Source organism: Dermacentor andersoni, chromosome 11 (assembly GCF_023375885.2).
Source record: "Dermacentor andersoni chromosome 11, qqDerAnde1_hic_scaffold, whole genome shotgun sequence".
In the NCBI taxonomy this organism is placed as follows: Eukaryota; Metazoa; Arthropoda; class Arachnida; order Ixodida; family Ixodidae; genus Dermacentor; species Dermacentor andersoni.
This window is the reverse complement of record NC_092824.1, coordinates 124,645,333-124,663,908: the sequence shown is the minus strand read 5'-3', so window position 1 is coordinate 124,663,908 and position 18,576 is coordinate 124,645,333. Positions and strand designations below refer to the sequence as shown.

The 18,576-nt window shown below is 43.8% G+C and overlaps 1 protein-coding gene across 6 annotated transcripts in view; it reads right to left on the bottom strand.

Annotated features, from left to right (window-relative positions):
* Rtca (RNA 3'-terminal phosphate cyclase) overlaps window positions 1–18,576 on the bottom strand; it is a 303,555-nt gene that overhangs the window by 22,531 nt on the left and 262,448 nt on the right. For all 6 annotated transcript variants that reach the window (XR_008614321.2, XM_055075593.2, XM_055075591.2 and 3 more), the window contains 2 exons: window positions 15,369–15,496; window positions 12,434–12,492 (listed from right to left, as the gene is read on the bottom strand). Coding sequence is in view for 5 of the 6 variants with exons in the window: in XM_055075593.2 (XP_054931568.1) it covers window positions 12,434–12,492; window positions 15,369–15,496 (187 nt within the window). In the remaining variant the exon portion in view is untranslated. The remainder of the gene's footprint in view (window positions 1–12,433; window positions 12,493–15,368; window positions 15,497–18,576) is intronic.

Sequence of the window (18,576 nt, the reverse complement as noted above, 5' to 3'; positions counted from 1 at the left end):
GTAAGGAATAATATCTATTGTATTTAAAAAGAAAACAGAAGGAAGGTGTTAGTAAAATGCACAGCGAAAAAAATGGTAAAACGCATTCCAAATTGAGTCGAACATTTTCAAATACGAATGAAAAGGAGATGCATACATAAGTAAATTATTTTTAATGAGGCCTGAACTTTGTCACAACTAAGATTCTCTCTCAGCAGCTGGGAAGTCAACCTCAACTGTCCTGACATACTCTCAGCCCCTACACAACATCTCAGTGTTGAGTTTCACTGCTTTTAAAGAGTTTATTTTTGTATTGATGTGGGACACCTGCATCTCGGGGTCAGCCAACACTTTGTTTTTTGAGCTCAAGCTCCTTCAAAAAGGCGGCGGCAAGCTTCCTTTCCCATTAATTCCCGAGTGCATCGGTCCTTTCTGTTCTCATCCTCCTTCTGCCACGCGTTCACCCCATGGATCATTTGAAGCATCCTCTTGGTCAGTTGTACAGTCAACGTCCAATTTTTCGGACTCCCTAGGGGTCGCAATAACACCTGAAAAATCGGGCAGTCCGAAAAAAATGAATGCATGTCTTTAACTGCCCTTAAGGGCTAAAATTGACACAGGCACGTCCGAAAAAGCTCTTAAGGCCTGCCAGTACACTTATTAAGCATATCGATGCTCGTACTGTGACAGGAGACGGAGGTGCACGCGTGTATAATTAAAAGAATACATGCTGTGTCCCGTGACAATTGCCCCTTCCCACACTTGCTATGCTTCAACGCGTAACACTGCTGTACTGAGGCGAAGCTAGCTTTCGGAGACTGGCAACGCGCTGTGCTCTGCGAGCTTCGAAGCCAATCGTGAGGATTACAAAGGCGGAGTCGGTGCCATTGCTGAGAGCGGCGAATTCTTTCAATGAAAAACACGGCACCACATGGCAAGAAGCTTAACAGCGAACGTAGAAGCAATAGCGCGGCTAACGTTGCCGCAGTGGTGGCTACGGCCGCCAGCGGATCTGCGTGCGAAAGTGCCGGTTCGAGGCGGCGAGATAATCAAAATGGCAGCGGTGGTGGCTTTTATTAATGAAACTTCAGACCTGCAGTGAGGGCAATCTACATTGACTATATGGAGTACGTGGTGGTGCCGCAAAGCCGCGCGAATTATCGGGCATGTCCGAAATATCGGGTGTCCGGAAAATAGGTCAACTACTCAGGCAATACCTCGTGCCGATGACACGGCGTCAATGACGATTCGTTGCGATTCCTCTGTTACTGGAACCAGCACTAACACGACTTTCGTTCCATTTCAATAAGGTTACAGCTAATTTTCCCTGATAGAATCACAAATTCCCTGAGTTTTCCCTGAATATTTCCAGACTATTCAAATTCCCTGAGAATTCGCGGTTTTCCCGGTTGGTAGACACCCTGCCGTACAACCACGTAGAGCGCAGGATGCTGCGGTTCTAGACGTACTGCGCCCACCGCGGAAGGTTAGAAAAACACCCACATAAGCACAACAGAGAAGTGGCTACGTCAGGCGGCTCGACTGATAACGGTAGAAACGTCATTCAAAACACACGGAATCATTCTCCACTTCCGGCGGCGCTTTCTCTACTTCCTTATTAAATAAAAACATGGTGATTCATAAATATTTTCACAAACAATGGTTAAATTTGTAAATTTTCGCTTTTCCTTCCTGTTTGGCTATTGCCTCGGCTCTCTCCCTTAGTAGATCGCCTAATTTCTCAACTCCTTGACACTCTTGTTTTCAGTTGTCAATTTTGCACGAAAAGTGCTGTACAATTAGGGAAAAACGAAATGAGGTAATGGGTGACTTTCATATTACTAATGGGTTTAACGGTTATTGCAGGCTTTCATGATGGACGCTGTTTCACATTATTTTATTTTCCACCTTATCTAACCCATATCGTGGGTATATGGTTCCGAGGATCTGCCAGCGTCGTGGCAAGCCATCACTCGAGGAAATAATGAAGCAAAAGGAAAAGTTGAAAGCAACTGGCGTTTTCTCCGGCCGCAACTCGTTCCACGTGCATACAGACCAGCTCACTACGAACAGAATTTCTTTCCTGGTCCCTTGCTCAGTCTAAACAAAGAAGGTTAAACTAACGACGCAACAGCGATGCGCATGACCGTTCCAATAAATAGTGACAACTGAACGCATCTCAAGTTAATCGCGCGAGCACCGAATCAATGAGAAAATTGACTTTATCATCCCTGGAGATGCCAATAACTACCACCATCCAAAAGGAGAGAAAAAGGCAGCAAAATGTTAACCGTCGAATAGCTGTCAAGTCTCAAGATTGATTTGGTGGCGCTTTAGCAATGTGTGTGAGGAGCATTGGCGTGGGAGGGGGGGCAGGCACGTGCCTGACTCCTAACCATCATAGACTCCACCAGACTTCTAGGTGGCGTGCTACATAATCACATTCATCACATGGCGAGTTCTGATGATGATTTATGGGGTTTTCTTGTCGCAAGGGCCACGGATGGCCAAAGAGCACCAGGAAACGGTGTGCGAAAGCCGATGATGGGGTGCATGACAAGGGTAAGATGTAGCAAGGCTGTGTAGAGGCCTAAAATATTCCCTATAAGGTACGTAAAATATGCAAGCATTAAAATAACGTCAAGGATGAGTGATGTGGGCGATGATCATAGAATATATTCTAAAATGAAATCCAGGGAAAACAGCGGGAAGGCGGGAGATGTAAATTCAAGACGATGAGCAAAACGAGAACAAGACGAAAGCAGGAGCCAACGTTTCGAAAAGTGGACTTGTCTTCTTCAAGCCGACATATGTTTTCCTCGCCACAGTATATATAAGTGGGGTTCTTTTGAAGGGAAGAGCGTGTAAGGCGGGTGGGTGCGGCAACAAGCAAAGGTGTGTTAGCGGCAAGGGTGTCGAATTGAGAGTAAAGGAGTGCTGTGCGCAAGACCAGCAACACGGCCTATCTGTCAATCAGGCATCAACGGCCGTGTGTCAGCCGGCGTGTAAACGGCGTGCACAGCACCCCTCTATTACCTGTTTTGCTGATGGTCGTGGGCTATCGTGTCTCTGAACGAGATAATAGAAGGAGCGGCAGGAACTGGCGCTTGTCAAAAAAGAAAAAAGAAAATTAAAATAACATACTGAAATGGAATAAATAAATAAATAAAAGAAAAAAAAGAGAAAGAAAACGGAAAGAAAGGGGGGGGGGGAAGCACACTAAGCAACCAAACTAAGTGTGTTGCCTATAGCTTGAAATTTAGCATAGTGAATGGATTCTGAAGCTCCCTTTGAAACGTTTATGCCTATTGGTTGCTATGTCTTGAACTTATGGATAAGGTATGATTCTCTGTATTTTCTTTCTCGTTCAGAACGGAAATTTGACTATAAGATGCAGAGTTTAAGTTCATCAAAGTTATGACCTGATTGGTTGAAATGCTCGGCGACGGCTTTGTCAAGCTCTTTAGCTGTGTCCACATGATGTCTGTTTAATCTGATGTTCACCGATTGTCCCGTTTCACCGATATATTGTTTCTTACAGAAGAAACATTCAAGCATATAAATTACATCTAAACTTGCACAAGTAAAGCTAGATTTGACTTCATGTGTATAACTATTTGCAGTGCTTTTAATTTTAATGTCACTTTGAAGGTGCCTGCAGGTTTTGCACCTGGGGCGACAACATGCTTTTATTACGGCGGAATGCTGTTGGCTTACTTTTGCATGCACTAACATGTCTTTAAAGTTCCTGTTTCTGCAATAGGTAACCTTGGGTAGCTTTTCTCAGACACTCGTTACTTGATACTATCGGGTGGTATTTTCGTAGGATGTTGTTTATGTTTGGGAGTGCATTAGAATATTTTGTTATAAAGGCTGGTGGTCTGTCAGATTCTGGTGTAGGCTGTTCCTACGCTAATTCCAACTGTCTCTACAAGCTTGACGCGACATCATAAGCTCTATCGAGAGCAACTTGTGGATAGTTTCTTTCTGCTAGCATTGTTTTAAGGTCATTTGGGTGGTGGATATAATCGTGGTCTTCGTTGAAGATTCTTCTTATTCGTTTCGCTTATCTGACCAAAATTCCTTGCTTGCAGTGTCGCGAGTGATGACTGTTGTAGTCTAAATATCGCTGGCTATCCGTAGGCTTCCGGTAAAGTGTCATTCTCAGTTTTTCGCTTTGTATGTAGACCGTCATGTTGAGGAAGTTGATCCGACTAGGAGAGTGGTGAGCAGTAAATTTAATACTTGGGTGAAAGTGATTGAAATGACTAATTAAGTTGGTTAATGCGCTTGAGCCGTGTTCTCATATTATAAACATGTCGTCAATATAACGAAGGTAGGTGTCGGGTTCTAAAGGGTAGGATTTCAACAGGTCTGCTTCAAGCTGTCCAATGAAAATGTTTGCATAAGAGGGAGCAAATGGTGTTCCCATGCTAGTGCCGAAAGTTTGCAGGTAGTGAATAGAATCGAATTCGAAATAGTTGAGTGTGAGAACTAACCTAAGGAGCGACAGGTAAACTTCAGGAGCGCGCGCTTGGGGATTGATTGCAAAGGATTTCGAAACGGCTTCAATTCCTTCACTCATCGGTATATTAGTGTAAAGGGCAGAAACATCCAGTCACTAGAATAGCATGGTCGGAAAGGATTTGGTTCGTGTTGATGCCGTTGCTAATTCGAAGGAAGTGCGGTGTGTCTTGAACAAAAGAGGGGAGGGTGGTGGGGTTGTTTGACAGGTGGTGATTTAGGAATTTAGATACTGACTCGGTAGGTGTGTTGTTACTAGACACAATATGCCAACCTGGGATTTCTGCTGTAAATATTTCTTCGACAGGAACTTGATGTATTTTAGGAGGAAGATAAAAGCAGCCTGCTTTTTTGTTCTTGGGCATCATGAAGCGATATTCATATTGCATGATTAGTTCCCTGGACAGGAGCTCTGCTATTGTGTTTTTCACAGTATTGCTGTAGTCTGAAGTTGGGTTAGAGTCGAGTTTTCTGTAATGGGTGTGGTTGCTCAGTTGTTTGGAGGCCTCACTCTTGTACTTTTCTACAGGCGAGATTACGATATTGCCACCTTTGTCTGCTGGTTATATTAGAATATCATTCCTTCCCACGAGTTCTTTAAGGGGGAACGCGGGTTTTACATCGCGAGAAATGGCCAAAAAATCGATTTTTTAAAAATCACATTTTCAGTTTCTATAACCCTTTTTCTATCTGATACCCAAATACCATCACTGTAAACCACTTAGAAGTGCTCTAAAAAATTCGTTTTATCAGCCAAGGTGGCGAAAAATCTCGCGGAAATCAAGAAAGAACAGCGTTTTTCACGCCACAATATCTCCGGAACGAGGCGGCCGAGCGCCGCCATCTTGGTCTCGTTGGAAAGCGCATTTCTCCGTCTTCAAATTTGCCGCTTCAGCGATATCCTCCATACAGAAACAAGCGCACAAAAAGCAAATGATTGAAGGTCGTGCCGGAGTCTGCGATTGGCCGCGCCTGCGACGTGACTCCAGCGCGGTTCGCCATTGGTCCGGCGCTCGCGTCGTCTGCTCGGCTCTTTGCACCTCGCGAGTTTGATGTCTCCACTGGCCGTAATCTCCACGTGTCAAAACGAGCGCTACGCGGACATCGCAGTAGCGTGGCCGATCCCTACGCTTGTGGATGTTTCAGACTCGCGGCTAAGCATTCGGGGCATCGGCGACGCGGACTTCGCGACCAAGATTCACACGCGGAATCCTCGGACATGCGGCTAAGCCTTTCAGCACTCGGTGTTTCGAATTCGTGATAAATTTGTATCGTGCACGCAATCCTCGGAAACGCAGCTAAACATTTCGCGCATAGGGAGTCTCCGACTCGGCGATCATGCACATCGCGCGCGGACTTCTCGGACCGTCACGTAATCGTTTTGTGCATCGGCGCCTCCGACTGCGCGAATAAGCGAGTCGAGTGTCGACTCCTCGAGCCCGCGGCTAGGAATTTCGCGCGTCGGCCCGTAGGACTGCGCGAATGAGCGCGTCGAGTGTCGACTCCTGAGCCCGCGACTAGGCATTTCGCGCGTCGGCACCTCGGACTGCCCGAATAAGCGCATCGAGGGTCGACTCCTCGAGCCCGCGACTAGGCATTTCGCGCGTCGGCACCTTGAACTGCGGCTATGCATTTCGCACATCGGCACTTCGGACTTGCAACCAAGTACATTGCGCGTTCACTCTATTATCATATTGTCATGATAGCTCCTAACAATATCTATCATACCACCCCTTCATAAAGAGAACCTCATCATGAGCTCTGTTCACTAGGCCCCTTGGGCTGGCACACACCTGGCTGGAGAAGTGATCGAGGCATCATACAAAATTAAAATTCGGGAAAGCATATAGCAGTTGCATATCTATCACTGGCTCTCTGATCCTAAGTTCCACAGCCACTGTCAGGTGAAGATGACTTGGAAGGCTACTTACACTCAGAGCCTTCATTCAGTAACATGGTCAATTATACCAAATGAAGAAATGCCTCACTGATTGTAATGGAGACTGCTATCAATCAGGCAGCCTGCATGTACAACACTGGAACTATATTCATGCCCACACAGAGTTCTACCCTTCAGTTTGAAACCCAGGCACCATGCTCTTTGTAGAGCATGGTGCCTAATAAAGTTTCTTGTGCTAGTTCAGTGGCCAGTGTGCTATTATTTTGAGAGTGTGCAGTCACACATTTAGTATGGCCATTCTTACAAAACATAGAGCTTCAAAACGGTGCCATTTGTATTGCTGTAGATTCACTTCAGCAAAAGCTACATTTGTTTGCAACTTCAAATGCGTTTATTTCAGTTCGATGTTTTTGCACACTGTGCTCCGCCTTACGGGTGTTTTTCCTGGGTTGTTTTTGGCCAAAAATGACAAGGGTGGTATCAATTTATTCGTATTGAAATGATCTGGGGGGTGACACTATTTTTATTACTCTTGCACCGTCATGAAAATTACACTCAGGTATAGTAATCGCTGCTAATTAGAAAAAAATGTTCATAATAAATGCAAGATTGTTTTTTTGTCCGCAAAATGCTTCCAAATGAATAAAAATAGCATCACCCCCTACAGTAGGTCTTTAGCAATGGTGTCATGCATTTAGTTTTTGGTTTAGCAAGACGGAATCATCACAAAGCCCCGTAACGAGTTTGAAATTAATTTGACTTCAGACCTCAATATTTTTTGAACTGCTACAGCTATCAAAAATCTAATTACAGATCTGAAATCAGCACGAAAAATTACTCCAGACAGTGGAGTTTATTAAAGATTCACCCAAAAATAAGAAAACAATTTTTGGGACCCACCTCCCCCCTTAAGGATTTGGTGCTAAGCGGGGGACAAATTTTTGCATTTCCGGCAATGCCGTGCTGGCTCTAGAATTTCCTTTGAGATAAGCTTTATGTATAAATCCAGGTCTGGGCACTGTTTAGTTTCCGGTGTCCACGTGTTAGGTGGTCTAAGAGAGTCTCTATCTTGTTTTCCTAAGTCTGGCCTATAGAAAAAGAACTCCTTGATGCGCATGAGCCTTGAAAACTCCGTTTTATCTTTGTGGAGTTCGTATTCATTTACTGCATTGTTCGTGGGATAAAACGTTAGACCACGTTTCAGGAGATCAACTTCCTCGAGGCTTAGACTCTGGGATATGTCTACTACATTGCTGCAGTGCTCTGGATTCTCACCTGTAGGAATATCTGAGGAGTTAAGAGCTGTAGGGGTTACATTACTTTTCTTGGGTGGATCTGCAGCTCTAATTCCTTTGTGCTGGTATTTATCTAGTAATTTTTCCTCCCTAATTTGGACAAATTGTTCAAGTTCTCTTTCTTCCGGTTCAGATAAATTTATGCTGTCGAGTTGATTAGTAATTATGCTAAGTTGTTCCTCGCAGTGTTCATAGAGAATATCAAATAAAGAGAGCGATGCATTTTCTAGGATAGCATTCCACTTTAATAATAACCTGGAGGGTAAGGAGCCAAGGCACATCTAATTTTAATTCTGAGACCTTTTGGGATTTTCCTCTGTTTAATGCAGCTAGTGTAAGTTTTTAGGTGAGATCTGTAATTTGTTTGTTTGGCGGCGAGTTTGTGGGATTGGAGGAAAGGGTGAGATTTGCTGCTGCGTGTGCTATCTATCCGTAGTGCGTGGTAGTCATTTCTGTTTGGTTCGGGCAGACTTCCGGGGCGAAACATTTTCAGGTGGTGTCTTTTCACACTTTGTTTTTTTTTTGTCGAGGCCTGCACAGATGTCTGTCTAGGTATCTGTCTGCTTATAAGTGTATGTAGCTGTTTGTGTGAAGGCTTCGCGGGTGGTTGTGGGCTTCCATATGGGCAGGTGTTGTTCAGGTGGTGTTGGTTCTGCATCCACCATCTGTGTAGATACTTGTTGGCTTCTTGTCATGGCCCCTTTAAGCACTGCCCTGATTTCAAACATAGGCTCTAGACCAAGAAACAGTGACGGACATAAAGGGATACATTGTTTGTATGCCAAAAGAAAGTGCCGTCTTCAATCTGCTTCAGCTTCTGGCACTCCAGCAAGACGTGGAGTACCGTCAGCCTTTCGCCACATCTGCCATGAAAAGGGGGAAAGGGGAAGTTTCAACACCAGTTGAAAGGTGTGAATGAGTACCATATCTATGCCCTATTCCGAGGTGGCACAAGAGAACTTCAGATCATCGTGACTTAGTTATGATGGCCATTTCCATAAAAGTGGCTTAATTATGTGGAGCTTATTCAATGTTTGCTCATCCCACAAGTGTTGCCAATAACTCCCGATTTTATTGCATAGGAATGGCTTAAAGTCTGTGGCAGGAACGGGTATGGATGGATTTCTAAGTTTTGTTGCTGTGGAAGCTGCCATTTTATCTGCAAGCTGGTTACCCTCTATACACCTGTGCCCAGACACCCAACACATTACAACCTGTTGGTTAGATACATACGTATTGCAGAGAAGTGAATAAAACTTGTTTATTACAGGATATTACACATTTTGATGACACTCATGGAATCTGTGAATATGACAGCCTTTGGGAGCTTTGCCTTCTTAATGTGTTTAGTAGCCAACAGTATTGCACAGGCTTAATTCTGCTGTGAAGATACTGGTTTCAGGATGTAGAACGTCTGATTCCGAAAACAATGGTCCGACAGCTATGCGAGAGGCACCGGCTTCCGACTCCGAAGCACCTGTGTAAAACACTGGGCAGGTGTACTTCGGCTGGAGCTCACGGAAGTGCATATGTATGTGTGCATCTGGAGCGTGTTTTGTAACTTCTATAAATGGTGTGTCGCATTTAACAATTTGCAATCGCCACGGCCGTAACAGCTTTACTGGAGCCATTAGGCAATGTTGGAGGATTAGGACACCGATTTCATCACCAAGTTTTCATCATCATCACCTTTCATCACCACTTTGAAGAAAATGCTCTCACTGAGGGTCGGCTATGGGATAGTGCAGCACATGCCACATCGTCGACGTACATATGTGTAGCACGGATGTCGAGGTTTACAGACTATACTTTTGAGGAAATATGTAAAACTGCTGTATGTCCTTTGTAGGTGAAAAGACCATTCGTTTGATTCCACATATAGTCTTTCAATAGGGCCTTGTTCTGAAGGTGCTGTGGGCAAACGGATACCCAGATGGTAGACTGGATCCAGCACCTTAAGCGTGCTCGGTGTGGCAAAGTGATATACCATGGAACCGTAATCCATATATGATCGAACAAGGCAGTTGTAGAGGTTTAATAAGCACTTCCTGTCACTTCCCCAGACTTGGAGGCTGACAAAGAAGTTTAAGAACAAGTTAAGGACCGCGTAAAGAGCGATGGAACGAAGAATGCTAGGCATAACTTTAAGAGACAGAAAGAGAGCGGCTTGGATCAGAGAGAAAAAGGGTATAGACAATATTCTAATAGACATTAAGAGAAAAAAATGTCGCCGTGCAGGTCATGTAATGCGCACATTAGATAACCGTTGGACCATTAGGGCAACAGAATGGGTACCAAGAGAAGGGAAGCGCAGTAGAGGACGGCAGAAGACTAGGAGGTGTAACGAAATTAGGAAATTTGCAGGTGCTAATTGAAATCGGTTGGCGCAGGACAGAGGTAATTGGAGATCACAGGGAGAAGCCTTCAGTGGACATAAAATAAGCGGCGGCGGCACTGCTGCTGATGATGATGATTATGACAACGACACCGGCAGAAAATTCGTTTCAGCTGTTGCCAAATCGCAGTGGTCAGGACTTCTCTGTTTGGCGCATACCCTGCAGCTGTGTATAAATGATGCTAAAGGGGATGTGGCAAGTTTTTCCCAGCTTTGTGCGAAGTGTCGAGCGATTGCGGGTTGCTACAAGAGACGTGCGCATGCCCGTGCACGGCTTATGGACATACAAAAGGACATGCATATGGTCCAGCATGAAGTGATTCAAGACGTGCCCACACGCTGGAACAGCAAGTACACCATGATGGAGAGACTCGTCACTCTGTGCCCCTACTTCAGTTGAACTTTGCGAATGTGATGTGGACAACTTGAATTCCAAAGAATGGAAATTAATGGCTGCAGCTGTAGATGTCTTGCAGCCCCTAGACCGAGCAACGACCAAGCTGTGCGCAGACCGCTACCCTACACTTTTCGAAGTGATACCTCTAATGCATTGTACACAATTGGTGCTGCATAGGCATGTGTCGGAAGGTGAGGAAGCAGCATCATTTGCAAAGAACCTCTTGCACAGTCTTGCAACAGGGTTCCCCGACTTAAAAATAGAACATGTTCCAGCAAATGCAATGCTAGTTGAAGCATCATTTGCAAAGAGCCTCTTGCGCAGTCTTGCAACAGGGTTCCCTGACTTAAAAATAGAACATGTTCCAGCAAATGCAATGCTAGTTGACCCCCGCTACAAAGACATTTGTTACACTGAAGAGCCAAGAAAAGTGGGCAAAAGCCACACTTTCAGCTGCAGCTCATGCCAGCCCAACACGATTGTGCCCAGACATCTGTTTGCCCAGACATGGAGAAGCCTCCAGCTAACACTCTGTGGAGTGTTTTTTCTTCATTAAGCTCCAACGTAGTGAAAAGAATGCACATGAAAGCGTTCCTTGCCAAGTAGCAGACTACTTGGCTACCCCTGTGCTTCCAAGGTCAAAAAGCCCTTTGGAGTGGTGGAAGAGCCATGGCAGCCGGCTGTACCCAGCGCTGGCCAAGGTTGCACAAAAGTGCCTCTTGATTCCTGCCCCACAGGCAAGGAGGGAGAGGCTGTTTTCAACAGCAGGAAATGTTGTTAGCAGCCGGCGGGAACTGCTGCTCCCAGACCACGTGGAGCAGCTAGCATTCGTGCATGAAAACTTGTGAATGCAGTAAAGAAAAGCAGTGTGTGATTTCTGAATAAAATTAATCTGTTAACAGCTGTAAATTTCACAAAATTATGTGCCTACATGTGTTCTAATTCTTTAAAAGTTGTGTAAATTAGTCGGGTCACGATAAAAGTGCTAATTCTTTAAAATATGTGATATACTATTTTAACTATTCGATTCGAAATTATTCGACCAAATCACTATTCGCTTCGTGCCTCACACTCACCATTCGCCCATTCCTAACAAGTTCCAGTCCACACAGATTGGCACAGCACTCTCACTACTGAATTGGCAAAGAAATACCATGTGGCAACCACAATGCGACTGTAGTTAGAATCAGTTCTGGTTTAGTTCGAGAATTTGAGGGCCATGTGAGAGTTCATAAATGGCTACATAAGAGCTGCTGGCATGCGCAAATATCCTTATATTTAGTTTAACCAGCCACTCAAAATGTCTTCTACTTGGGGAATTCACAACAATAACAAAAGTATTACACTAGGGATGTGCAAACACTCAAAATTTTCATATACGAATAATTCGAATTGAACAGTAACTATTCGTAAATACAAACACCTCTCAAGTATTTCAAATTATCAACTGTGGGTAATAATAAAGCATAAAATTGGAGCAACAAGCGCAATAAATTTCATCTTGGCAACCATGGCAGACATTAAGTAAGGCATTTTAGTGAAGTGCAGCACATCCCTCAGTGAGCCAGACTTCCTCAGCCACACTGCTGTCATTCAAACCGACCAATGAATCCTCGGTACATAAATGAACTGCTTATTTACTTCCCATTTATGATTTTAATTAACAAAGCTTACTAATATGCAATGCAACGACAAAAACTTGCTAATGTTTGATTATATACTAGGACATAAAGATCATTCTTTGTTAACAGTGATAAAGGCTGTTTATTATTTGAAAAACTACTCATGAAGTATTCAATATTTGGTTAATTTCTAAAATTTACGTTACACATATCTTACAGAGGATTTCAGAGCATTAGCTTCACATCGCAAATCCTTAATTTTTTTGCTGATTCCACAGTGTCCGAGCGACTTGCTGGCGTTACTGACAGCGGTCAACATACCTCGTTTTCCCAATGCACTGCCAGCAACCTTCATCCCAGTCGAGGACTCTGCAAACAAACTGTAGATGAAAAAACAATGCAAAGGTTGTTCAACATTCACCATCAGACATTAACACTTTCATGAGTAGACATGGTTAGAAAATTTAGAATGTCTGTATCGCAGTGGGTTAGATCCTTATGCTTTTGCAATCATGATATCTTTTTGCAGCTGATAATTTACACAACTTCCTTTTGTTTCATTCAAGTGCCATTGCTGCAGTCTTTGGAGCAAAGTGAATAATATTTGTTACATCACTATAAAAGATTATCCTTTAATGAACTCAAGGCTCTGACAGAAGCTCGTCTGCTCGGGAGGCATCATAATAAAATGTAAAAAGAAGGACACCGACGACTAAAAGACTACAAAAACACGTTTCAGCTCCCCTGACGGGAACCTTGCTCACAGTGTAATCAAGGAAGTGGGATACAATGTTTATAAGGCTTTAAAATATGATGTAAGCAGCGCGTATAGATGGGGGGAAGGGTTCCGTCATTTTCGTTGTCTGCTGTTTGGATGAGAAGTGATTCCAAGGGGTGTCTTTAAGCCAAATTCCTTCCTTTTCCAATAAGTTGCCGTTCTGCCAAGGCATTTGATGCGACTTTTTTTCTTGTTTGCATCATTGATATGCTGCCTCAACTGCTGTTCGAAATTGCCTGCCTCGCAAATATACATGTATACACAGTTGCAGTCTTCACATGGAATCCGGTAGACGATCCCAGGAAATTTTTTTTGGAAACTTGTTTTTATGTTGACCAGCCGATGGCATAATTTTTGTGATGGCACGTGAGCTGCCTAGACACCATAACTGCATAGAATGTGGGCCAAACCCTCACTCCCGCTGAGTATGTACGGTAGGGAGGCATGTTTCCTTGGGAGCAGATGGTCAGGTCTTGGAGGCTGACACAGATGGCATTCCACCAAGTTTAGAAACAACCTCGGGTAGCAACATGCTGAGAGATATTGGTGCACTTCTTATAGGTCATCAGCCCTGCCTTTCGGTGTTTAACAGATGCAGTTGGTTCTGCTGACGAGGGAGGCGAACACCGGTCTTTTCTGGTTCGTTGGGTGCACTGAATTAAAATGCCGATACTTGTCAGTGTGTATGCTCTTTCTGTACAGAAAAAATACCAGACTGTGCCTGTCGCGTATCACGGGGACGTCCAGGAAGGGTAGCTCACCGCCTTTTCTTCCTTTGACTATAAATTGGACAGACGCTTCAATCCTAATTAAGACAGGAATGAAGAAATTTCTTGCTGAATTATGCAGCAGGCATCGTTTATGTAAGGTAGGAAGACCTTGGGTGGAGAGTTCACATGGTGTTCATACAAGCTGGACCGTTTTTGGAGAGTCTTTTCAATGGTGACGGCCTCGGCCAGAAACTGACACTCTTAGGCGTACTGCATACGAGACCGCCAAATAACTGCTCTTTTTATTGCGATAGCGTTAAAGGAGTACTGACACAAAAATTAGAAGTTGAGTTAACGTGCGAGATCGATTTATATGAGCACACACACATCGCCTGCAAAATATAAACGGCGATTATAGCTTAGAACATATATAAAATCAATCTTAAGGTATGCATATGCGCAGCCAATCACAAAACGTAGCACCTTGCAACATCAAGTAAGAAATGTAAACAGAGAAAACGTTACGTCACGAGTTTGCGCTGCCGTCGGGACGGGCCCAGGGAGCAAGTTTCTCGTCGCTCCAATCGTCCCAATGCGTTTTCTGTTCTTTTTTTTGGTCACTGACGGCTGCACAAAAAATCTGCTAAAATTTGTTTCTGACATAAAATAACTCAGAAAAAAATGACCTCGAAAGTGTGCATGTCACAAAACGTTGCGTGAAATAGTAAATCAATGGCATGATTTTGACTCACAAGCGGTCAGCGCAGCTGCCACTGCAATTGTCTCTGCGAAGCGGCTCGCCTGGCTAACGTGTCTTTTCATCGCTACCAACGGTGTCGAGAAAATTGTATTGTCACTTATAAGCGACATAAATGTGCAGACGTTGATTGTGTTGATGAATATATAGATGCTTTATTACGAGCTGCTGATGGATTGCAAGGGCCATCAACCTCAGCTCCGACGGCCAGCGAGCTAGGCCTATACTGTTTCCCAGCGATCGCCAGCTCGCCTGGCTTGCTCGTTCGCTACCGTGGGCGTCAATGAGCAGCAGAAGTGGTCGGAGTTTGTGCGCGCCGCTGGACGCTTAAGAATGGACTTCGTTGAAGAGCAGCTAGATTTGCTCATTTCATTTCGAGCGTGCCTGGTATAAACAAAACCCCCCGAGCTTAGAGCAGTCCAATGATCTTCCACCAGGATTACATACCCCCAAGCTTGACATAACATGCTGACATGCTTCCAGTATTCCATTGGGCTTAGCTTGTCTATTGTACCGGCTTCTCTGTACCACAAGGTTTGGTTATTGGCTACCATAGCTGACAAATATGCACAGAAGAGCTTGTCGTGAAATTTCACTCCGCTGCTGGCTGTAAGTGCACTGAAGTCTTCTTTCTTGCCAACATGGGAGAGCTTTCTTCGTTTTCCTCAATAAAGATGCTCCATGCAACTTTATTCTTAAGACCAGTGACAGTTTTGGGAGGTGTCTTCCACAGCCCAAGGCTTGGGTCCAGGCATCACTTAAGCTTGGACTTAATTACCAGGTCAGCAAACTGCGCTCCAACAACTGCTCACAAAGTATAATGCCCACGAAGTAATGCTAGGCAATGCCAGGTTATCACTAACGCACATCATCATCACGTCACAGCAGCAAGCGATTTCATATGTCGCTATTGTTGCAGTGAAGCCTTATACATAGAAGGTGACCGAGCCACTTGAGCGACGCTGCTGTACAAGGTGAATGGGACATTAAAGCCAAGAGCGAAAAACATACACAATGCCACTTCCTGTGCCGAATGCGTTTGCCTCAGATTCCTTGAGTTGCTCCACTGAGACAGCGACAGAAGATGGCAACTGCTCCCTCAGGATATTCACTGCACTGTCGGCCATCATGTGGGCCACCTATGAAACAAAAAGAACAAGACATTGCTACATGGCACCTATCAGCAAAGGACCATGCTGCGATGATGAGAGAGAAAGCAAGGAGAGGAAATGCAGGGAAGTCAACCCTGGTTTGCTACCCTATACGGTGGTAAGGGAAAGGGGGGAGCAGAAACTTTTGACCTACCTAATGCATAACCAGGGACGAATGGAACAGTGGTTATGACAACAAGACTTACTCAACAATTTTATTCACCTCAGCATGATGTGCCCTGCCTCCTGTTGAAAGCGACGCTGTTAGTCATGGAACCATAGTAATAAATTCTTAACCCGACGAGCCAAGACATGACAGCTTAATACTAGTCTACTAGTTGCCCGAAAGTAATTTCAGTTCTACAATCACAATTCACTTTCTCAGATTTTTATAATGAGGGCGTTTCACATGCGCTTTGTTGAGGTACTCAAATTACACTCAGAATCCTGCAACTAACATTCAAATTTTCTTCACTGAAATTTAGAGAAAGCATCCTTTAAATGAACTAAGTTTTGCAAGACAGGCGTCACTGATGCTAAAGGCTTCTAGCAAGTTTAATCTCAAAACAAGCTCATTCAGTAGCAAGAAGAGTGGCCAGCACTTCACACTTGAGCTGAACAAGCTGTGTATTATTAATAAATGTTATGTGTATTAGTATTTTGCATGGGGTCATCCTTGCAAGGCTGATTTAGTGGTCGCTCCTGTTGCTAATAATCATCCTTCTGCAGACATGAGTAGCACACACGCAGCCCTATTGCAGCTAAATAAAAATCCAAACAAGAAACTTGCTTTTTTCAATACATAATACAGGTGCAAATTGTCATCTTTAATCAATACATGCTTAGCAGATGCAGTTATCCCCACTGAAACATGGTTTTTGAACCAGATTGCTGATAGCGAAATTTTCGAAGGTGTAAGTACATATAAATTTTTTTGTTGTGACTGTGTGCTACACACTGGTAGTTGAATGTTGCTGTATGCGACACTGTAAGTTGCCGTGTGATAATTTCTTGAACACATCTGGAAGTTGTGCACACTTCAATAACTGTCAAGTTCAAGGACTCGCCATGCTTCTGGTTGCCTAATCCATCCAGCACCAACTTCACACCTCAAGCAGCTTTTAAGCACTGTTTATTCATGCCACTGGTTGATATTTGGTCCTCAGTCCCAACTGTGAACTCTTCCAAGCACTAAGCATTTATTGACTTTTTGCAGTCATGCTTCCCGCCTGACATGAAAAGAGGCTGATTCCGATCAGATGTCAGGCAGCCCGACACACACTTCTTCCTTCTGGTGTGGTCAGGAACTTTCAGAGCATCGACCAGTCTTTACATACCTTTCAGTGGCACTGTTGATGGCGTTAAATAGCAAACGCATTGAAAACATGGCAGTGTTTACGCACATTTTGCAGAGACAAGTGTAGCAAGCCTCACAATTGTGGTTAAGAAGAGGAATACATTCCTTCTATGTGCTGAAATACAAGAGAGTATTATTTTATTGCAAGATATCGGAATCCATCTGGAAGAAAGACATCATATGCTCCCACAAAATGGCTAAGTACGCCTTACTTAATGAGGACAAGAACTCATCTACCGCACCGTTTGGCACACCAGTGACATTTCCCTGTGGCATCTGAAAAGCACAACATTCTCTTTGACTACTGCAAAATAAGTAATAACTCATGAGCAGAAAGTGTAAAGCTTAGTCTTGATGCCAACACTGTACAACTCGTGCCCAAAACAAATTAGAACCTCCAGCCAATACGATAACAATCTACACCCTTAAAGAGTCCCTTAAACTATATGGAATACTTTCTCAGAAGAATGTTATGTCAGAGCACTATATTAAAAGGGCTACAAGTAGTTAAACCTTAGCCTCATCCCCAGGTTGTGACGTTCCCCATAAACTTCTATGTGCAGCCATGGCCACAACATTATGCAGAGACACTAGTGACATGTTTTCCCCCATCTTTTTCCAATGCAGTGTTACTTCACAGCGGTGATGATGGCCTGAAAATAAAGTTTACACGCAGTGCTTGCATGTTGTAAAGCATGCAGTCCCTGCAGTTTAACCCCATACACGTGCATACAACAGCAGGGCAAGTTCAGCAGAAAGGTGAGCATGAGCACAAGTCCCAGCAAATTGGAGCCTGAATCAAATATGGTACCATGTGCTTATGTGCACACATGTATATATACAAGGCTGGGTGCAAGTCAGGTGACCTAATTTTGACAAGTGAGAGTCTGAGTGAGCCCGAAAGGAAAAATGTACTTCGTGAGTGGATCTCAGCTCTCCTTATTTTGGCAACCTATGATGGCAAGCTTCCACTAAGCATCACAGCAGTGAACTGATGCGTGCAGCTGCAGTGCACCATTTCAAGCAACGGCACGACTACAAAACAAAGGTCAATGCCCTTGATCACTTCAAACAGTTGTCCAAAATGACCATGCTAAGCACAGCCCATTAGGTAAGCTCACTATTTGCTGCTAGTGTTCATTCTGTCCACAAGACAGAATGAGCACTATGCATGAAAAAAGTATTTCAAGGGCCGCACACGGGTCAAGATACACAACTTTTCACAAACAGGTTTGATTTCAATAAAAATTCTACACCTTCTTTATGGCAATCGGTTAAGGCTCCGCACTAAACATCATAGCTCTTGCTTAATTCTTGAAGCAGCTATGTCTCTTTAAACGTGTAAATGACTATGATAGCTCATAAAATCTATCATTGCAAAATTATAAGAAAACTTCGTCTCCCTTCATTTCATATTACTTTAGATGGAACCAAGGTGCGCAGTCATGGCACTACTATTTCAACATTTGAATGTTTTCTAGAAAAAATGATTTACAAATTAAGACCACTATTCTTGCACTTACACCATTACTTAAAAAAAATCAATTTCTCAATGAAGAGCAAAGCAAAATTCTGAAATAGGGCATATGTTGTACTTTGCACAAAACTTTGCCCCAGAGAACTCTCTAATACTAATCTGGTTAATGTAATATGGAAACAATAGGTTTTGTAAACCCAAAAATTGCTAAAGAATTCAAAATAAGTAAAATGA